At 43.3% G+C, this 23,287-nt stretch overlaps 1 protein-coding gene across 1 annotated transcript in view; it reads left to right on the top strand.

Moving 5' to 3' along the window:
• The window catches only part of CASR (calcium sensing receptor), a gene marked incomplete at its 3' end in the record, with an annotated part of 77,054 nt that extends 59,753 nt beyond the window's left edge, over positions 1-17,301 (top strand). The window contains exons 5-7 of the mRNA XM_079922361.1: positions 9,698-9,928; positions 14,353-14,476; positions 15,788-17,301. Of these exons, the coding sequence (XP_079778487.1) occupies positions 9,698-9,928; positions 14,353-14,476; positions 15,788-17,301 (1,869 nt within the window). The remainder of the gene's footprint in view (positions 1-9,697; positions 9,929-14,352; positions 14,477-15,787) is intronic.
• Between the last annotated feature and the right edge of the window lie 5,986 nt (positions 17,302-23,287).

Genomic DNA, 23,287 nt, shown 5'->3' with positions numbered 1-23,287 from the left:
TTATTCTACCCAATAACCCAGGCTTGAATCAAATGACTCCGGCCAGGGTAGTCTAGACTCTGATTAGATGAGCCTGGGTCACATGCCTAATGATCAAATTTGAATGGAACATCATGTAAATAAGTAGGTAAGGAACCACCGGCTTCCTTCTCTCAGGACAATTGTGCACAAGGCATGCTTCCTACTTTCCCCCACCTTACACCAACCACTCACTAGTCAAAAAATAGGCATGCATGGGAATTTCCTGGTGGTCCAATGGTTAGGACTTGGTGCTTTCACTGCTGGGGCCCAGGTTCAATTCCTGGTTGGGGAACTATGATCCTACAAGCTGTGCAGCGTGACCCCCCTCCAAAACAAAGGCATGCATGGTGAAAGAACCATGGTGATAACAGAAGTCAAATGGAATTGATCTGACCAGGAAGTTTGGGGGAAGGGGACGAATTGAGGTGAGAGCCAGAGGAGATGGAGGGGAGATAAGAAAATACGACTGAGGTTAGAGAAAGCAATTGGTCCTGGGCTTCCCTACACATAGCACAGGAAGTGGCCAAGAAGCAATAGGCTCCTTATCTCTGTGAACTGTCCCTCATTATCTATGTGAATGGGGTGCTTCGTGCATTCCATCCCATTTTCCCTCTGTACTAAAAAGTGATACCCTATGTAAGCTCTGGAAATTCTAGTTTCTAGTCTTCGGCTTAATTCAATTGACCTTGAGAGTACATACCAAGAGGTGATTCCCATTTATGCTTATAATGAGCAATAATTTGACTTTAAAACCCTTTAGAGGAAATACCCTAAAAGGCCACAAGATGGAAATATTACCACATAATAGATAACACATGACCATCTAAGTGACGCGTGTTACGCGCATCTGTCCCTCTTTTAGTAGTCTTTCTCGGTGTTTGGTTTTCTTTTTGAGCCTGTCAGTCTCTGTCTGTATATTATAGTCTATGTTTAAGTCTTTCTTTTAGCTTTTTTCTTTTCTCTTCCCCTTCATTTATTTTTTCTTTCTCCTCATATTTCTCCCCAAATAAAATAACTTAGAAGTGTATTATACAGAATTATAATCTCAAGTATCGACAAAACTGTGTATTTTCTTTTTTAATGGAACTATGAGTTCCTTCTTTGAAAATTCGCGAAAAAAAAAAAGGGAGTTCCTTGGCGGTCCAGTGGTTAGGACTCTGCACTTTCACTGCTGAGGGCCCAGGTTCAGTCCCTGGTTGGCGAACTAAGATCCCACAAGCCTCACAGTGCAGCCAAAAATAAAAAAATAAAAATAAATAAAATTCTAAAAGAAGAGTGTTTTCTCTGGAGGAAATATCTAAATTATTTTTTAGCTTATGTTGCTTTTTTGTGGTTCAGTGGTTATCAATTTAAAGATTCCCTATCATTGCTTTTAAGGGTGAAATTGTTCCCATCTCCACCTTCCCTGTTATGCAAGGTATGATGCAGAAAATTAGGTGCTCGAGTGCAAAACATGCAAGTCAACATGCCAAAAGAAATATTAAAGATGCCTAAAGAGATGACTTAAAGACATGACTTAGTAAACAGATAAGTGATTATTAATGGACAAGGTGCAAATTTTGACTAGAAAAATGCAACACTTGTGTGATCTTGCTTGCATACCTGCTGTGAGGATGAAACACTACAGTACTATGCAGGTTAGGATTTGAAGTAAGGAAGAAAGTAAAAGATATCATCTGAATAGGCCTTTAAGTATGAATCAGATGTGTGAAAGGGATCTATTCCTTGAAGGAAATATCAAATGCAAAGGCAATTCCCAACAACACAGGCAAATCACAAAAACATCATGCTGAGTGAAAAAATCTGGACTGAAAAAAAAAAGTACAGACAGTATTGTGCAATTTATGAGATATTCTATCTCTAATGGTAGAAAGAAAACAAGCAGTGGCCTAGGGCTGCAAATGGGGTGAGGATTGACTTGAAAGGGACATTAGGGAACCTTTTGGGGTGACAGTAGTGGTGGTTACACAGGCAAATACATTTGCCAAGACTCAGAGCTACACTCTTAAAATGGGTGCATTTTATCCTATGTAAACTGTACCTCAATAAAACTGATTAAAAATGGAAAACAATGGAAAGCCCCCAGGGAAGGGGGCTTGCACGGGGATCTGAATGCCATTCAGTTTGGACCACTTTTCCTATTACTGCCTCTTGGGTTGCCCCAAGCATTATATATGTCTCTACCATCCCATTTTTAAAATATGTCTATCTTCTCAACCTAAATTTTATACTGTTCAACCTGTTGTAACTAGAGATAGGCAACCTAGTAGATGGGCTATATAATCTAAGTATATAGTGTCATGGTTGAGAGTTTGGACTCTAGAGCCAGACCAACTGGATCCAAATCCCAGTTACTACCTAACGTAACAGCTTTATGGCCTTGAGCAGTCACTTAGTGTGCCTGTGCCTCACTTTCCTCACCTGAAGAATAGATATCTCTATCTGAAGCTTATGAGGTTTTTATGAGGATGACATTAGTTAATATGCATACAGTGCTTAGGATACTGCCTATACATAATAAACTATTTTTAAGTAATATTTTGGCCTTTTTTACAAAAAGAAAAAAAAGGGAAGCCTCATCCCTCATGCAATTAGTCTGAATTACTTTATCATAGCTAATTGAATAATTCTGGTTCTCTCTATATTAAGAGACTTCCAGTCCCACATTTTAGGTGTTGGTTGCTCTCTTCATCCTTCATCTGGCATCCTCCTGTCACATTCTTATATGGAACAGTTGTGTTTGGGACTTACCCTTCTCCTCAAGCAACTCCCAGCTGTGACTCCAACACTATTACACTATGGTGATTCCAACTCTCTTTTCCCTCAAGAAAGTGGTGGAGGTTTTATAATCAGTTTATTCTATGTCTTGAATGCTTACTGAGAATTAAATTATGCCTATAACCGAAAACATGACATGCAAAATATAATATTTAGCTCGAGCCTTCTAAAAAGACCGCAAAGGAAATATTTCCTCAGAAAAACCCAAGATGCCTCTTTTTCCTTCGTGAAGAGAAAGTTATTTTATCCTATGAAAACTGTAATTTACTTAAGTGTGATAGGATGTATCTATCCTATCACACTTAAGTAAAATCTTCTAGCACATTTTAAAGCAAATTCTAGTATTTCCCTGTTTGCTTGTTTGCCTGCTTGTTTGTTTGAATCTAGAAGTTTGATTTTTCTTTTTAAATCAGAAACCAAGAACTTAGGTTACATTTATACCTCAAAAGGAGAAACTGTGTTGGCCCTTAACCCCATAGTATAATTGTAAGTATTCTGCTTTTTAATATATAGGTTTAAATTGCAACCAATTATATAAAAGCCTTAATTTTTACGGTCCTTCTTCCTATTTACTCTTTAACGAATACAGATCTCACGTTGACCTTGTTTTTCTCATCTATCCTCAGACTGGTGAAAACCTCATTCTGGGCACCATTTGACAAACCTAACAGTGTTGATTTAATGTTTACTCTATTAACCAAAACCTTTAACACACATAGTTTGAGTAGCCATTAAAATTCAGGCCCTCTACAAATCATTAGGAATACAAAAAGGAATAAGAAAACATCTGCTTTAGAGGAGCTTGGTCTAATAAACTGTAGGTATAAATTTTCTAGCCACAAAGATTCCAGGGTGCTTTCTTTTCTGGATAAGATGTTTGCACTACTAACTCTTACCTTCTGCCTGTCTTTATCTCCTGTCCCATTTGTGGCTAGAGTTACCAGGTCTCATTAGTAAACTCTCAGCACCAAGTATCCTAGAGGTCACCTTGGTATCAAGGTCTCTACCTGCAGCTGAACGTCAGCTCCACCAATGAAGTCATATTTGTATATTTTAAATCCCTTTCTATACTTTCTTTTTTTGGAACAGCTTTACTGAGATATAATTCATATACTATATACAGTTCACTCATTAAAGTGCACAATTCAATGGTTTTTAGTATATTCACAGAGTTGTGCAGCCACAACCACAATCAATTTTAGGACATTTCGCCATATCAAAGCTGTCACTCCTTACCACCTCATTCCCCCAATTCTTTTTTTAATTTATTTTATTTTTTTAATTGAAGCATAGTTGCTGTACAATATTATTTAAGTTACATGTGTACAACACAGTGATTCACAATTTTTAAAGGTTATATTCCCATTTATAGTTATTATAAAATATTAACTATATTCCCTGTGCTGTACAATATGTCTTTGTAGCTTATTTTATAGCTAATAGTTGGTACCTCTAACTCCCCTACCCCTATACTGCCACTGCCCCCTTCCCTCTCCCCACTGGTAACCACTAGTTCTCTATATCTGTGAATCTGTTTCTTTTTGTTATATTCACTAGTTTGTTGTATATTTTAGATTCCACATATAAGTGATATCATAAGTGTTTGTCTTTCTCTGTCTGACATATTTCACTTAGCATAATGCCTTCCAAGTCCATCCACGTTGCTGCAAATGGCAACATTTTGTTCTTTCATGGCTGTGTAGTATTCCATTGTGTGTGTATACTATATCTTCTTTATCCATTCATCTGTTTTTTTAATTAATTTTTGCTGGAGTATAGTTGCTTTACAATGTTGTCTTAGTTTCTACTGTACAGCAAAGTGAACCAGCTATACGTATACATATATCCCCTCTTTTTTTTGATTTCCTTCCCATTTAGGTCACCACAGAGCACCAAGTAGAGTTCCCTGTACTATACAGTAGGTTCTCATTAGTTACCTATTTTATACATAGTAGTGTATATATGTCAATTCCAATCTCCCAGTTCATCCCATCCCCCCTTCCCCCTTGGTATCCATATGTTTGTTCTCTACATCTGTGTCTCTATTTCTGCTTTGCAAATAAGATCATCTATACCATTTGTCTAGATTTCACATATAATGTGTTAATATACGATGTTTGTTTTTCTCTTTCTGACTTACTTCACTCTGTATGACAGTCTCTAGGTCCATCCACATCTCTACAAATGACCCAATTTCATTCCTTTTTATGGCTGAGTAATATTCCATTGTATATATGTACCACATCTTCTTTATCCATTCATCTGTCGATGGGCATTTAGGTTGCTTCCATATCCTGGCTATTGTAAATAGTGCTGCAATGAACATTGGGGTGCATGTGTCTTTTTGAATTATGGTTTTTTCTGGGTATATGCCCAATAGTGGGATTGCTGGGTCATATGGTAGTTCTATTTTTAATTTTTTAAGGAACCTCCATACTGTTCTCCATAGTGGCTGTATTGATTTACATTCCCACCAACAGTGCAGGAGTGTTCCCTTTTCTCCACACCCTCTCCAGCATTTATTGTTTGTAGATTTTTTGATGATGGCCATTCTGACTGGTATGACCCAATTCTTAAATAACTACAAATCTACTTTCAGTATCTATATATTTGGACATTTCTGGACATTTCATATAAATGGAATCATAAAGTATGTGGTCTTTTGTGACTGGCTTCTGTCATTTAGCATGTTTTCAAGGCTCATCCGTGTTGTAGAATGTATCAGTACTTCATTTCTTTTTATGGCTGAATAGTGTCCCATTGTATGACACATTTTGTTTATCCATTCATCCAATTGATGGGCTTTTAAGTTGTTTCCACTTTTTGGGTATCATGAATGATGCTGCTATGAACATTCATATACAGTTGTTGTGTGGACTTATGTTTTCATTTTTCTTGGGTATATACATAAGAGTGGAATTGTTGGGTTGAGTGGAAACTCTATGTTTAACTTTTTGAGGAAGTGCCAGACTGTTTTCAGAAATGACTGCACCATTTTACATCTCCACCAGCAGTGTATGTCAGACTCCAATTTCTCTACATTCTTATCAACACTTGCTATTACCTGATCCTATGCCTTTTGACATGAAATCTAGCCTCTTTGCCTTGACTGCTCTTTGCCTCTCAACTTTATTTTCCCTTGTTCTCTAGCACTTACATAAATTTTGAGAAGTTGGTCTCTTCACTGCCTCCATAATATTGATACTTGTTTTCCCATGTTGTGCCCACTGTCTTTAATACCTTTCTTCCCCTTGTCCTTTACCACTACAAATTCCTACCATACCTCAAGCCTGTGTTGACCATTTCAGCCCTTTTTAATGTCCATCTCCCCTGAGTTTCTCTGTACTTAGAGTTGATACCCCATAAGTTAGGCATTAACTGTATTTTATCTTGCACTGTTGGCTCTATCATCCAATGTCTTACATCTTATCACCCTAATCCATAGGTAAACTCCATGAGAACTTTATTACTATTACATCCTGTACTACTGCAGCCCAGTTCAGAACACACAGTGGATAACCTATAAATATTTGTTTGTTGATTGATTCTAACAGTATACAAATCTAACCTTGTATTTACAATGAGTTTTTTAATAGAAAAATTTTTAATGATTTTGATTGGTTCCATTTTCTTTCAAGGTAGGTTATGGTAGAAATCGCTAGCCTGTGCCAATAGCAATACAGAAGAATTATAGCCAGCGATGATCTTTGAGACACTTTTCTGTCCAATCAAATGTGGAAGATGACCATTTAATTATGAAATGATCTTATGCCAGTTCCCCTTCCAATTCACCCACTGTTGTCTGGAGAGTTTCACTGCAGAGAAGCTGTAGACTGAGAAAAGGAGAGAGGGAGTTTGTTGCCTGGAGAATAAGAACCTAGGAATTGAAACCTGGATAGGAGGAAGAAAATTTATGCTAACTACTTTAGCTTTACTGCTGCATATGCTTTTTAAAGTATTCTTCAAACAAGAATGATGCTTTTTAAAAATATATTTAATGAGGAACTATTACTAACAAATACCTGCCATCAACACTCTCAACAATTTATATTGGAGGCAGGAGGGTGAAGCAAAAAGCACATGTTTAAATCACAGCTGGAGAACTTTATAGCTTATGACTTTGGCAAGTTTCATGCCTCAGTTTCCTCATCTATAAAATGAAGATACTAATAGTTCCTATCCATAGATTTGTTATGAGGATTAGATGAAATAGTGTGTGCAAAGCATTAGTACGATGTCTGGCACATAGGAAGTGTAAATAAGAGGTAGTCCCCTACCTCTCCACTCTTCTCATCTTTTACACACATCAGGGCAAAGGCAGAGTTAGCATGACATGTGGAAAGGATATGGTGAGGATAAAACATTTGCACTAACAAGTAGTGGTAGTTACATGGGACCAAAGTATGGAAGGCTTGGGAAGCTACCTAGAGAAGGTTGAAGCATATTTCATCTGAACCATGGTAGGTCCCCAGGAGGAAGTAGGAGGGGCATGGGTATGGAATGGAGAAGGGTGGATTGTTCATGTCAGAAAAGTTCCAGAGTAGGTGGGAAGAATGAGGTTCTGAGTACTACAAGAGAGGTCAGCCTTATAGAGAAGGAACGTGTGTTCCTCTAAGAGAAGGAGATGTATCAGGACAGGGATGTGTTAGGGCAGAGACAAAAGGATGTACCCCACTGCATAGGAGGAGATCATCCCAAGAGCAAGGGGACAAAGGGAGGAGAGTTGGAGGTATAAGAAAGGAGTATGTCAGTGGCACCACCTCTCTGAGGAATGTTTTAAGGACTCAGTAAAAATGAAGGGAAAAAAGTAAGATTGATGACCATTGAGGAAGGCTTGGGAGAACATGGGTGGCATGAATCCTTGGTAGGATTCATTCTCCATCTTTTTTGAGGATGACTCAGCAGCTCTGGTTGCAGAACAGAAGAACCAGGCAGCAGGGAGTAAGGGGTCCCCTTTCCCCCACAGGCCTGGGACAAAAATCAGGGCAGCCAGCATCTGCCAGGGCAGCAGTGAGAGCACTAAAGGAGTAACCACACACAGCAGTAATCACACAGGCGCCCTGGGTGCTGTGCCCGTGCACACATGTGGCCGGCCACAGACTCTATCCCCAAGCTCATCCCAGGGCTGTTTATGAGCAAATTCAGGTGGCTCCTTTTCTTCATTTGATTTTCCTTACAATAAATGCTTACTTTAAAATAAAGTCAATACGGATAGAAATTGTTTAAAAGCTGTGTCATCTCTGGAGTGGAGTGGAACATGGAAGGTGCCTCCCTCTGTCACACATGTGGATAATAGGTGCTGGGCCCAAAGGTTTCCCAGTGTCAGATCAGATGCTGTTTTTTTAGGCACCTTAAAAGTTTTGCTAGGGGGACTTCCCTGGTGGCACAGTAGTTGAGAGTCCGCCTGCCGATGCAGGGGACACGGGTTCGTGCCCCGGTCCGGGAAGATCCCACATGCCGCAGAGCGGCTGGGACCGTGAGCCATGGCCGCTGAGCCTGCGCATCCGGAGCCTGTGCTCCGCAACAGAAGAGGCCACAACAGTGAGAGGCCCGTGTACCGCAAAAAAAAAAAAAAAAAAGTTATGCTAGGGAATTCCCTGGAGGTCCAGCGGTTAGGACTCTGCACTTCCACTGCAGGGGGCACAGGTTCGATCCGTGGTTGGGGAAGTAAGATCCCGCGTAGCGCGGCCAAAAAAAAAAAATAAAGCTATGCTAAAAGGGAGAGGGACCTCTAAATGGACTCCTGGGGTACGCCAAACCATAGAACAGCAAGAGGTTCATACTAGAACCTGGAGATTCCTGCAGCCGCTCTGGCCCAGTCCTCTCATCCTGCAGGTGAGGAAACGCACTCAGAGCCAGAGAGTGAGAAAGCCCCATGAGTCGTGAGGTACAGTGGACGTGAGCACCCCTACTCTCACAGTCTGGACTGTGTGTGCTTCACTCTCTCTTGGTGCCTCAATGGCCCCCTGGCCCTGGGCAGGTCCCGCATGAAAGATAAGCTGCAAAGTGCCCACTGCTCCCTCTTGACCAAAGTCAGGGGCACACAGGAAGCAGAGGCAGGAGCCTAGTGATGCTGCAGTGGAGCAGAGCCACTACAAACGCAGGCTTGGCACCACTTGCTAGCTGTGTGACCCTGACTAGATACTTCTATTTTCTGTACGTCGGTTTCTCCATCAATAAAGTGGGGGTAATAGTACTATTTGTTGTGAAGATTAGATAACGAATATAAAGTATTTAGCATTGTGCCTCAAAGGTAATAAAATGACTAGTAGGGTTTAGTAATTATTATCATTACTTTTTTTGTACAAGGGCTTTGTGACCCATAAAACCCTGTAAAAAGTAAAGGATTGGCCATGATTATTACAACAGTGATGGCCAAGACTCCACTCACACCCTTGTTTCTTCCTTCCACCCTCTCTCTGTGATCTTTGGCAACAAGACACTTCTACAGAAGCAGTAGCGTAGGGAAAGATGGTGCAGAGCATAAGAGTACTTACTCTTTCCAAAGCCCATCTCAGAAGACACCAGGGATGGCTCTGGCTTACAAACCCTGCCCCCCTCCTGGACACCGCCAGGTGATGGTACACCTGCAAAAGTCTTGATTTGGCCAGTGGCCATGGTGAGATATATTCCTTTTCCTTTCCTGACTTCAAGAAAGTGTTTCCTACCCCAGTTACAATTTGAGTATCAAATAAAGTTGAGTATCAAAGTTCATGGGTTACCAGGGCTGCCATATAAGTACCTTAGTGTGAATTGCAAAAAGGCCTCTCTTCTTCAAGTCATGTTCCTTCCACTTTGTTTGAACAAGATAGTTTACTGTCCTGTGTAGAGCTCAACCTACATGACCATACATGGCAGCCTGTGGCTTCTATTCAGAATATTCATCTCTATTCTTTAGGTCCTGAAGCACCTACGGCACCTAAACTTTACCAACAATATGGGGGAGCAGGTAACTTTCGATGAATGTGGAGACCTGGCAGGGAACTATTCCATCATCAACTGGCACCTCTCCCCAGAGGATGGCTCCATAGTGTTTAAGGAAGTTGGATATTACAATGTCTATGCCAAGAAAGGAGAAAGGCTCTTCATCAATGAGGAGAAAATCCTGTGGAGTGGATTCTCAAGGGAGGTACGTGTTGTCCCTCAGGATACCAGATGCCTCCACCACAGGCAGAAACTGTGCTGGGCTTTGGGAGGGCCTTGGACTTCACCACTGGACTTCCAGAATCATGAGTCCACTTCCCTCAACTCACTAACTGCATTGCCAGGGCTCCCTGTGAAATCCATGAGTGTTTAGTGTACAGAAGAGAATCTTCAGAACCTGAGCCCCATACTTATTATATTGAAACAATTTTATTCTTTACAAATCTGACTCCTTGGCTAATAATAGTTTCCTTGGCTAAAACTTTCCCCAACCAGAGCAAAACATCACTCAAAGCAGGGCATGGACAATTCACACAGAAGTAGTTCCCTGTCATCCAGATAGCTCAGGACTGACGTATAAGTCAAAAGCACAATTTATTCTCCTGCTATGGGAGACCTGCAACAAATAGGAGGATGCTTGTGACCATGACCAGGACCCCCTTCCATGAGTATCACTGCATCTAGAAGCTTGATTAATAACCAGAAGCACATTACCCAATGAATATGCCCTTAAGGAAAAGACGCATAATATGCTGAAATAATAACTATTCCATGATGGTTGCGTCCTAGAATATAGTAGGCTGCTGAGGACCCGGATCCTCTCTAGAAACAGACCCTGGACCGGGCATCCTCTTTAACTCTCCCAAGAAACCTGGATGAGACCCACTACATTTCTCTTTGCATTTGCCTTTCTATTATTACCTTTGAGTGTCTTGAACCACTTTTTATAACATGACCAAAAATTCAACTTCATCTTTTTACCAAATGCTTCTTAGGTTGATGGGCTTCTGATGAAATACTACAATTTCACTGTTTCCCAATATATAGGATAAGTTACCCACGAGAAGTTCTCCTATAGATAGCTAATATCATCCACAGTGTGCAAGTCTTTTTTAGCTTCTAACTCAGAGGGTGGATTCTCAATTATAAACATGTCATAACCTTTTCCAGACAGAACTTTTGGGGTTCCAGAGGTTATATCCCTCTGTCCACTATTTATACTCTTGTCTAAATTATCACAAGTTTCAACTGACTGAAGTCTAAATTGATCAGCTATATTATCAAGTCTTCCCTGCTGTTGACTCATCCAGGTTATATTTTACCTCCATTCATGCACATAATTGATTGTCTCTAATTGGTGTAGACTGAACCATTTTTATTTTGTTTTTTTGAGGTTTTTGTCACTCACAGCCTAACAGAAGCCAAGAGGGAAAGCTACTAAACTCATTTTATGAGGTTGATATAATCTTAACACCAGAAACAGACAATAACAGTACAAGAAAAGACAATTATAGGCCACTTTATAAACATAGATGTGCTCACATCCTAAATAAAATATCAACGAACTTGGACCACCAATGTATAAAATATATAATATATCGTGATCCAGTAGAGTTCGCAGTGAATTTACAGGAACATAATGATAGCCAAACATTCCAACGTTGTAGTGTTTGTAGATGTAGTTTATCCTTTCCTTCCCTTTCCTTTCCTTCGAACCAGGGTCCTGAGAATCTTAGCAATCATCAGGTCTGATACTGCCATTTCTACTCCTCTTTCATTAGAAAATAGTGTCAATCATCTTCTGTTCAAGTGTTTTGAAATTCCTTGTTAAGCCAGTTATTTCTTTTTTGCTGGAAGCAATGATAATTATTTTATTGCTTTCCATGTGTTTAACTTTGTAAGACGTCTCCAGTTCAAGCAGTCGTGGGGATGGGGAAGGTCTTATTAAAGAGATATTTTGGAAATAGTATGAGCGCTACCACGTATCAAGCATTATTCAAGGCTTTGTAACTGGGGCTACAAAAATGAGGAAGACTTGCTCCCTACCTTCAAGATGCTTTTGCAAAGTATACTTCATTCTTATGATACATCTATTATCGCTGATACACATAGACTGTTAGGCAGTAAATACCTAATAAATTTCTAGAGTAAGTACTCAGTTACCTGGCATGATCAGAGAACGAGATAGAAGCAGGACTTCTGAAATGGTGAAGCTATGGTAAATTGGGCAAAACTGTCAAAAACAACCCTTTAAGAACCTAAATATCAACCAATAGCATACATCAAAGGTGAAGGATTTTTTTTTTAAGAAAAACTAATGAAACTCAGGTAAGAATAGTGGCAGTCTGGGCATTTTAGCCTGGGGCTGCTCTCCAGTTGTTTCTAATGTGGACAATCATATCATCTGCAGTTTTATTTAAAATAACAGATTTATTTAGCCTTTTCCAATATGTTTGCCCTTATTTTTCTTGTTTTATTCCACCAGCCAAGAACTCCAGTGCAATATATAATAATAGTGGTGATACTGAGCACCGTTGTTTTAAAGTAAATGCTTTTAATATTGTGTATTAGAATAGAATGATTTTTAAGAATTTTGGGGGCTTCCCTGGTGGCGCAGTGGTTGAGAGTCTGCCTGCCGATGCAGGGGACACGGGTTCGTGCCCCGGTCCGGGAGGATCCCACATGCTGCGGAGCAGCTGGGCCCGTGAGCCATGGCCGCTGAGCCTGTGCGTCCGGAGCCTAAGAATTTTGGGGGTCTTTTTCAAGATAAAGGTATTTCTTCCTACTCTCTTTCATTGTTTTTATCACTAGTTTGTGTTACATTTCATCAAATACTTTTCATCCATTGATGATCATATTTTTCTGTGTTAATTTATTATTGCAGTGAATGACACAGATTTTCTAATATTAAACTTGTTTGCATTCCTGGCATAAACTCAGCATGATCATGGTGTATTTTCTTTTTCATATCCTTTGAGTTTTAGTATTTTTCATCTACTTTCAAGTAGTAGGAAGTAGTTGTACTCTTCCCAGATCCTTTCAGACTCCTTACACTTTGCATGTATCTCCAGGACTTCTGTACATTTTTACTTCCAATAACCAGAACTTGATGCTGTTTTTCAGAAGACTGCCTGCAGGCTAATGGAACCCATTTTGCTCACAGGCTCAGAGAGGCAAAGGAGAACCTCAGAAGAGCCTAGGAATTTACATTTCCCTTAACCTATGAGTGGTGTGGAAGTGTGAAAGCCCTCGCCCTTTTCTTCAGATCAGGACAGCTCTGGGGTATAACCTACAGTCCAGAGCTCCCGTGGGGGATCAGGCAGAAGTCTGAGGGACGTTGCTCGGGATCACACCCTTGCTTGTTCTCCTCCCTTCTATGTCCTACTTCCTCTAGTCTCTTCCTGGTTCCCTTGGGAGAACTTTCCTTATAAATCACTTGGACACAAATCCTCAACTCAGCTCTGCTTCTGAAGACAACTTAATAAGTGAGATGGGCCTGTAATATTTTTTTTTTTCTTTTTCATGCTGTCCTTGTCTTGTTTTGGAATCAGGGTTATTATACTGGCCTTACACGACTGAGTTGGAGGGTACTCCTTTTTAAAAAAAAAATTATTTTCCTGATCTCTGATAGAGTTTGTACAAAATTAGGTTGCTCTATTCCTTGAGAGTTTAGTACTACTTGCCTGTGGTGAACACAGGATGACAGTCATCTCAGGTATGACTATGTGCTGAGGAGGAAGTAAGTGGAAAGGGGAGTGTATAGTTAGATGTAGGTTGCTGTCCCAGTCCTAGTTTTTGTCTTGGATGGTAGTCATTAAAAATGACTAACCAAAGTGGTTCAAACATGGACAAGTCATGATGGAAAGAAACAAGGATTATGATTAATCAAATTCTGTGCACATGAAGTCCACTACGGAAATAAATAAATTAAATTAAATCCATGTTATCTGAAGTTAATGTAGCTACTGAAGCTTTCTTTTGGTTAGTAATTACCTGATATATTTTTCTAATCCATTTACTTCCGACTCCTCCATGCCTGTCCTGCCTGCCTCACTGAGCTGTTGCAAGGATCTCAGAAATCACCCTATAAAGCCTAAAAGAAAATTGCAGGAATTGCAATTCGCTACAAAGTTCAAAGTCTCATTTTCAAATAAATTTCCCTTCGTCTCAGCATCTCCCCTTGTGACTCTCCCTCTCTGTGTAGGTCCATGTTCCTGTGTCTTTTAGTTTGTTTCAAACTTTTACTTCTATGGAAAGTAAACAGATGTCTCATTATGGGACTTGGAGACGATGGAAGGGAAGACTGTTTAAGGAGGATTTTGTCACGGTGTAGACTCCCAACAATTAATCTTTCTAGAATCCCACTGAGGTGTGTGTGTGTGCACGCACGTGCGTGTGTGTGTGTGTGTGTGCTCAAGCGCACGCGCGCGCGCCTGCACTTGCCCATAGGCATCCCTCCGTTTCATAGATAACAGGAACAAAGACCTCTGGACTTTCCTATGCCTGGATTGGGCCTGAGTCTGCCTCACTGGTCCTGGTGCCCAGCCCCTCCGTTTTACACATGTCAGTGGAGCTGCAAGACTGATCCTGCGGCTGCAGCCCCTCACTATTGTGATCTCTGTCCTCCAGGTGCCCTTCTCCAACTGCAGCCGAGACTGCCTAGCAGGGACCAGGAAAGGAATCATTGAGGGGGAACCCACCTGCTGCTTTGAGTGCGTGGAGTGTCCCGACGGGGAGTATAGTGATGAGACAGGTAAAGGAGCAGCCCCTCGTGGACACCATGCAGAGCTCAGTTCACTTTGGGGCCCTGGGATCAGCAAAGTACCTGGAAGGGCTGGGCTACGATGGTGCTTAGCATGGTTTCTCATTTAACAAGGTGTGTCTGAGCGTCATGCTGGGCTGGGCACTGAGGGGGTAAGAAGAGGAATGTTAGTCTCTGTAATACCATAAAAGCTTACAAACACACTTGTTACACATCTTTCTCTTACTTCAATACTGCTCTCCAATATTGTTTTCTTTTTCTTATAGCTCAATGATCCTGAATAGACAAAGTTCTGTCTGTTCCCGTCTCCAGAGTTAATAGGCCATGATAGATGGCCTGCTGAGTGATTGGCACCGTACTTACACTGTCTTACTTATGTTTTTCCTGTGCCTCAGTTTCTTCATCTATAAAGTAGGAATAATAATAAACCTATCTTATAGAGTTTGGGGGATTCATTGAGTTAGTATTGGTAAAGCACATGGTAAATTATAGATAAATATTTGTTAAATAAAAACCTTGATTAGCATATTGGAAGCACTCTATAAATATGAACTATTATTATTTTATCATTGTTTTTGATTCATTTCGTCCTCACCACAATAATGGGGTTATTATTGCTTACATTTCACAGATGATGAAACTGAGGCTCAGAATGTTTAAGTAGCCTGATGAAAGTCACACAGCTAATAAATGGCAGGGCCAGGATTCCCATCCAGATCTCTGACTGCAAAGCCCATGCTCCTTTCACTCCCCAAAACTGCACACTGCATGAGACATAGCAGAGACTTAATAAACATTTGTTGGTCAAATGAGTCTGTAGACTCCCTCACTAGAAAGCCGTGGATGAGGAAGGTACAGGTCACATGCATGGGAAGCTTTGCCTTGATCTACGAAGAAGTCTGCTCTGGCATGTCTACAAAGCCCATCCTTATGTCCAAAATGAGTCAGGCTGAGCGTGAAGCACTGTGAAATTTGGTGGCCAGTGCCAGACCCTTAGCGTGCAGGGCAGCCACCTACCCAGCAAGACTAATCATTCTCTGCTACAAACCATCAGCAAGGAGCGTTAAAGGAAACAAGCAGCCCCCTTATATACAAAGGAAAAATATAATGGAACCATCAAAGACACATGAAATTAAGTATATTATTAAGCATAAGTCAGGGTTCAATACATTATTTGATAACGTAAAAATCACAATTATTTCATCAATAAAGAAAATTTAAAGTGCCCTCACCACCACATTCACACTCACAAAGTTCAGTCTTTGCCACACAGTACTAACCCTTTACTGGGACATTTTACAGACGCGAGTGCCTGTGACAAGTGCCCTGATGACTTCTGGTCCAATGAGAACCACACTTCCTGCATTGCCAAGGAGATTGAGTTTCTGTCCTGGACTGAGCCCTTTGGGATCGCTCTCACCCTCTTTGCTGTGCTGGGCATTTTCCTCACTGCCTTCGTGCTGGGCGTCTTCATCAAGTTCCGCAACACGCCCATTGTCAAGGCCACCAACCGAGAGCTCTCTTACCTCCTCCTCTTCTCCCTGCTCTGCTGTTTCTCCAGCTCCCTGTTCTTCATTGGGGAGCCCCAGGACTGGACCTGTCGCCTGCGCCAGCCGGCCTTTGGTATCAGCTTCGTGCTCTGCATCTCGTGCATCCTGGTGAAAACCAACCGCGTCCTCCTGGTGTTTGAGGCCAAGATTCCCACCAGCTTCCACCGCAAGTGGTGGGGGCTCAACCTGCAGTTCCTGCTGGTCTTCCTCTGCACCTTCATGCAGATCGTCATCTGTGCCATCTGGCTCAACACCGCGCCCCCCTCGAGCTACCGCAACCACGAGCTGGAGGATGAGATCATCTTCATCACCTGCCACGAGGGCTCGCTCATGGCACTGGGCTTCCTGATCGGCTACACCTGCCTGCTGGCTGCCATCTGCTTCTTCTTCGCCTTCAAGTCCCGGAAGCTGCCGGAGAACTTCAACGAAGCCAAGTTCATCACCTTCAGCATGCTCATCTTCTTCATCGTCTGGATCTCGTTCATTCCCGCCTACGCCAGCACCTACGGCAAGTTTGTCTCTGCCGTGGAGGTGATCGCTATCCTGGCAGCCAGCTTTGGTTTGCTGGCCTGCATCTTCTTCAACAAGGTCTACATCATCCTCTTCAAGCCATCCCGTAACACCATCGAGGAGGTGCGCTGCAGCACCGCGGCTCACGCCTTCAAGGTGGCGGCCCGCGCCACGCTGCGCCGCAGCAATGTCTCCCGCCAGCGGTCCAGCAGCCTTGGGGGCTCCACGGGATCTACCCCCTCCTCCTCCATCAGCAGCAAGAGCAACAGCGAGGACCCCTTCCCGCAGCCCGAGAGGCAGAAGCAGCAGCAGCCGCTGGCCCTGACCCAGTGCGCGCAGCAGCCGCAGCCGCGGCCGCCCTCGACCCTGCAGCTGCAGCAGCAATCGCAGCAGCAACCCAGATGCAAGCAGAAGGTCATTTTCGGCAGTGGCACAGTCACCTTCTCGCTGAGCTTTGACGAGCCTCAGAAGAGCGCCATGGCTCACAGGAATTCCACGCACCAGAACTCCCTGGAGGCCCAGAAAAACAACGACGCCCTGACCAGACACCAGGCGTTACTCCCGCTGCAGTGCGGGGAGACAGACTCGGAACTGACCGCCCAGGAGACAGGCCTGCAGGGGCCTGTGGGTGGGGACCACCAGCCAGAGATGGAGGACCCGGAAGAGATGTCCCCAGCACTTGTAGTGTCTAATTCACGGAGCTTTGTCATCAGCGGTGGAGGCAGCACTGTCACAGAAAACATGCTGCGTTCCTAAAACGGAAGGAGAAGGCCAGTCCAGGGGGAATTCCAGAGAGGTTTCCTGGGATCACGGTCTCCGACAGGGATGAGGAATCGCCCCAGACTCCTTTCCTCCAGGAAGGAGGAATAAGACACCCCAAATGCGTGGAACTTAGTTGCACTGCCACAAACGACAGTGAATTGACTAATGTTCCCTTTAAAATTAAAAAGAGGAGAGCTGTGTGCTTCTGTGGTTGGATTTGTCAGAGCGCTGAGATCCCCGTAGTCAGGTTCGCTGTTCATGTCCCTGCCTCTGTTCTCCTCCTCTGTTCTATCCCACTCAACAGCCCGGAGATGAAACCAAGGCTTTAAACTACCCACCTACTCCCCCTGTTTTATGGGTTCTGGTTTTTGGTTTTAATACTGAAATGTTTGCCCTGAACTTTGCAGACAGCCTGGTCCAGAGACAAAAGTGTGCAGAGTGACAGAACATCAGATTTGACCACCACTAGAGTTGAGTCTGAAAGACAGAATGTCACCAGCACTGCCCAACACCGTGATGATGGAAAGAACTTGAAATGTCCAAAACTGTAAGGTGAATGTGTCCCCTCCTATTTATGAAAACCATAAAATATTTAGACTCTTACTTGCTGCTGCTATCATGTGACACTGAGAAGGTTAGCATCCCTCCTGTACCAGGACATCTGGTTTGGTCCAGAATGTGTTAGTGATGTCATGTTTAGATTCCATGATCACAAGAATCACCTCAGATTGTTGGGAAGGGACTGCATGAATCCAATGATCTGTATCTGTAATTAATATTGCCATATGTAGCTTTATCCTTAAGAAAATACTTCTGTCGTAATAGTCCGTGGACAATATAAACTGGGAAAAAGTGCCCCAGTCTGGTTTATATAAGGCAGTATTATTGAGCTCCATTTTCCTTGCCCATCCCACCACCTGCACCCCCATGAGCTAAGGCCTATGTGAGTCCTTTCAGGGCCCCAGGGGTCCAGAAACTCCCCGCTTCCCTGCCGCAAAGGCTTCCTGAAGCCAAATCCATGCCTTCCCCTGTGAAGAATAAGCTCCCAGTCACTGGCCTCCTACCAGTTGCTGGGGTAAGAAAATGTGATTCTGAGAGAGCTCTCATGGGGAATTACCCTGGCACTCTACCCCCCAAATGCTGTACCTACGTTCCCTCCAGCAGTGGGAGTCTGCCCACAGGTAGTTACAGGATTGAACGTTGAACGGCATGCTGCTGAACGGTCAGGCTCTGGAGCTAGAGAGACCTGGGTTCAAGCACTGGGTTGGTCACTGACAAGTTGCGTGACCGTAGGCAGGGAACCTTGACCTCACTCAGCCCCGGCTTCTTTGTGTCTAAAATGGGGGTAATAATCATTCTTTTCCCTCAGAGCTCTTATGTGGATTAAATGAGATAAATGCATGTAAAGTACTTTAGCATGGTGCCTAGCCCATAGTAAGCAGTCAATAAATATTAGTTAATATTATTCCTGATATTGTAAATTTTTTCACGTGTTTAAAATACAAAACAACACATTTATTTACCATTCAGATTTTAACAACAAGCTCACTGAGCACAATAACTTTCTCCATAATAAGGCCAAGAACTCTAGGGCCCAGTTCAAGGGGTCCTGAGCGACACCGCTCATGGTGAAGCCAGAAGGTCACTCCCCCAAGCGCCCCATGCTACCTCCACCTCTGGTGCCAGAACCCAGATCTCTAGCACCAAGGGGAGACCATTCCACTCTGGCATTAATTTCCCAGATCACTCTAAATGCTGCCCTCAGGCCAAGGTCAGGTAGAGCAATCAAATCTGTGGGGTCCTCATGACTTCTTCCTCTGACCATTTTTCTCCAAAGGGCCACCTTTCCACGATTTTTAAAGTGACTTGTGGAAATGATGGTTGTCCATCTGGATGAAAAGGCATCAGAGGGCGCCATGGGGGAGCACCGCTGTGAGACACGGAGAAGGTGTCACACGGGAAGACCTGGTGAGGCACCTGCTCCCTGAAGCCAGGCCCAGCCTGCCGCCCCCACCCCGGTTACGCCTCTGAGCAAGGCCCAGAGCTGAGTGAAGATTTATATTTAACATTTTACTTGGACTTTTTAAGAAATGGCTGAAAATTTGATGGCTGGGTTTTTGTTTTATTGGTCAAAACAGCTGTGTGCAAACAGCTACTTTGCTATGCAGAGTGCCACACGCTCAAGCTCACACTTCCCAGGTCCGACAAACAGCTCCCCCTCGTGGCAGAGCTGCAGGAAGAGGCTCGTCGGGGAAAACACACACCATTTGCAATGAGCCTCACTTCACCAAGTGCTTGCAGATGAAGTCATCTCTCCCCACGTCCTTGTCAGAAAGGGAGACGGCATCACTGTTCTCAGTCATACGTAGCAGGCACAACTCTCAGCACACAACCAGGGGTGTCAGATATGAACCCTCATTATTTTTCTGTAACAGCCTAGTTTCTTTCTCAAATTCCCATTCAGCCTAATGACAGAAACTTCATCTTAGTCAAGCTGGGTTTTTTCTCAGTAACTTCAGAGCTTTCTGAACCAATTTAGATTTCTGGGGATCTGTTCAGAGGTTTCTTCCTTCCCGCTTACAGGAAGGTTTTTGTAGCGTAAGGAGGTGGTGTTCCCCAAACATCTGCAGCTCCTGTTGACATCTCTGAGAACATTCTTATCTGACCCTCAGTAATTGTTATGCCTCCACACTGGCATCCTCTGAGGCATCTCATCCCTGTGTATCCCGAGTCATGGGATCCACAGTGATTTTCACTGCTGCATCACTTTGTCCCAACTACGAGGCCCCTGCCGGGCCTGCCAGATCTCTAATGAGACAGCCCTGGGGCCTGGGAATGACCAGGCAGCTCTCAGGCCCCTCCCTCCTGGCCCCTCCACTGCCATGTCTGCTTGACGGGGGCCCCCCCATGACGGTATGGAGAAGTCACAGAGGCTAACAAGCTTCCAAAGCGCCAGAGGAGGAACAGGGCACTTACCGCCAAACCTATACAAGCCTTTGTGGAAGGGTGAACAATGGCCCCCCCAAAGATGCCCACGCCCTAATCCCTAGAACCTATCTATGGTTGTGTTAAGTTACATGGCGAGGTGAATTAAGGTTGCAGATTGAATTAAGGTTGCTAATCAGCTGGCCTTGAGATAGGGAGATTATTTTGAATTATCCAGGCAGGCCCAATGTAACTACATCTCCATAAAAGAGGGAAGCAGAAGCAGCGGCGTCCGAGTGATACCACGTAAGAAAGACTCCACTGACTATTGCTGCCTTTGAATATGGAAGGGAGCCATAAGCCAAGGAATGCAGGTGGCTTCTAGAAGCTGGAAAAGGCCAGAAAACCGGCTCTCCCCCACAGCTTCCAGAAGGAAACAGCCCTGCTGGTTTTAGCCCAGTGAGACCTCTTTTGGACTTCTGATCTCCAGAACTGTAATAAACCTAGATACATAAATAAATAAAACCTAAGAAATAGATGTTGTTTTGAGCCACTAAGTTTGTGGTGATTTTTTACAGGAGCAACAGGAAACTAATATATATAGCATTTTTACTGTCATCTCCTTTCCTGAGGCCACGGCCTTTCTCAGAGAGCAACACCTGCTCCTGCTGTAGTTCTCTCCCCCCCCAGCTAGCTCCCTCTCTCTCCTCCACAGTTCCCTTCCTCCTATCTGCTTGGGGAAGTATAAACCTTGTGTTCCGAGTCTTTCTGGGCTTTGGTTTTAGACAACGAATGGCTGTGTTCTCCCAATCTATTTTCTGTTAGTAGCAGAAACCTGAAAAATAATAGCTTCAAAAAAGCAGTTTGTTTTTCTCTTATATAAAAGAAGTCAGAAGTTTTTGGAGGGACTTTCCTGGTGGTCCAGTGGTTAGGAATCCGCCTTCCGATGCAGGGGATGAGGGTTCAATCCCTCTTTGGGGAACTAAGAGCCCACATGCCACAGGGCAACTAAGCCCGCGTGCCACATCTACTAAGCTCGTGCGCCTCAACTAGAGAGCCTGCTTGCCACAAACTACAGAGCGTACACAACAACTAGAGAAGAGGAAAAAGACCCGCACGCCACAACTAGAGAGAAGTCCACACTGCAACAAAAGATCCCACATGCCGCAAGGAAGATCCCACATGCCGCAATGAAGACTCAACACAGCCAAATAAATAAATTAAATAAATATTTTTTTTTAAGTTTTTGGAAAGATTCTTTAGAGTCCCTTGGCAATGGGAGACAATCTTTCTTTTGAAAATAAAAATGAATTATATAGTTATGAAGGATTTTCACTCAAATGAGTTTCTTAGCAGATTCTAAGAATTTACATTGGAACTTAGGGGTAATGATCACCATATAACATTCTACCCTGAAAGTCCCTATGATCATCAAAACGGTGTTGAATTGCGTTAGTTTCAATTTGGGGGAAATTAGGCCTGCCCTACCTCTGTCTCAAAAAGTTGCATTTCAGGACAATATTATTTCTCCTCTTGGCCTGGCTAAAGCCATATAATCTGTGGGCTGGCTCTGCATGGAGCCAGAACTTCCCTCTGCTCATCTTCTGCATTTGAACTCATTAGCGCTGGAAGAGCAAGGGAACATCAGTAAGGGGTGCTGGTTAATCACTGGAGGAGGTGGCCTGCATTGCTCCGAGCCTGGCTAGTCATTTCAGGAGTCCGCTGGAGACAAAGGCATCTCCCAAAGTTGGGCGGAATTTGGGTAAGTGGAAAGGAGTTGTTATAGTGAGATCACTCGTCTCTAGGAGACCCTGTATTTCCTGTCACTAATCATGGAAAAATACTAGGGATTGGTCAAGAACTTATATATATATATCTATATATCTATATATATATATCTTTATTGGACTATAATTGCTTTACAATATTGTGTTAGTTTCTGCTGTACAGCAAAGTGAATCAGCTATATGTGTATATATATCCCCATATCCCCTCCCTTTTGAGCCTCCCTCCCACCCTCCTTATCCCACCCCTCTAGGTCATCACAAAGCATCGGAGCTGATCTTCCTGTGCTATGCAGCAGCTTCCACTAGCCTTCCATTTTACATTTGGTAGTGTATATATGTCCGTGCTACTCTCACTTCGTCCCAGCTTCCCCTTCCCCCCACACCCATGTCCTCAAGTGCGTTCTCTACGTCTGTGTCTTTATTCCTGCCCTGCAGCTAGGTTCATCAGTACTGCTTTTTTAGATTCCATATATATGCGTTAGCATAAGGTCTTTGTTTTTCTCTGACTTTTACTTCACTCTGTATGACAGACTCTAGGTCCATCCACTTCATTACACATAACTCAATTTTGTTCCTTTTTATGGCTGAGTAATATTGCATTGTATATATGTGTCACATCTTCTTTATACATTCATCTGTCGATGGACATTTAGGTGTCCGTGGATGAGAACTTTGAATGAATTTTGCTGTTATGCAAGAAGTGAGGTAGCAGCTTCCCTGGTGGTGCAGTGGTAAAGAATCTGCCTGTCAATGCAGGGGACATGGGTTCGAGCCCTGGGCCGGGAAGATCCCACATACCACGGAGCAACTAAGCCCGTAAGCCACAACTACTGAGCCTGTGCTCTGGAGCCCACGAACCACAACTACTGAGCTCGCGAGGCACAACTACTGAAGCCCATGCACCTAGAGCCCATGCTCCACAATAAGAGAAGCCACCGCAATGAGAAGCCTGCGCACCGCAACTAAGTGTAGGCCCCGCTTACCGCAACTAGAGAGAGCCCGCGCGCAGCAACGAAGACCCAACACAGCCAAAATAAAGAAAGAAAGGAAGGAAGGAAGGAAGAAAGGAAGAAAGAAAGAGAGGTAGGGATCAGAGATATACATACAGGGTAAGACCAGCCATGGAAATAAAGGTACATTCCGAGGATACGGAGAATTTTAGCCTTGATGGGAACTGCTCAACCGGTGGTATGAGAAGTGAACTACTCAAAGAAGGCCAAGTAGGGGCAGGAAACTGGGAAGAACCATCATGAAAGTGCATCTAGGAA

This window comes from Stenella coeruleoalba (assembly GCF_951394435.1).
Source record: "Stenella coeruleoalba genome assembly, chromosome: 5".
Taxonomy (NCBI): Eukaryota; Metazoa; Chordata; class Mammalia; order Artiodactyla; family Delphinidae; genus Stenella; species Stenella coeruleoalba.
The sequence above is the reverse complement of the archived record's forward strand: the minus strand, read 5'-3'. Positions and strand labels throughout refer to the sequence as shown.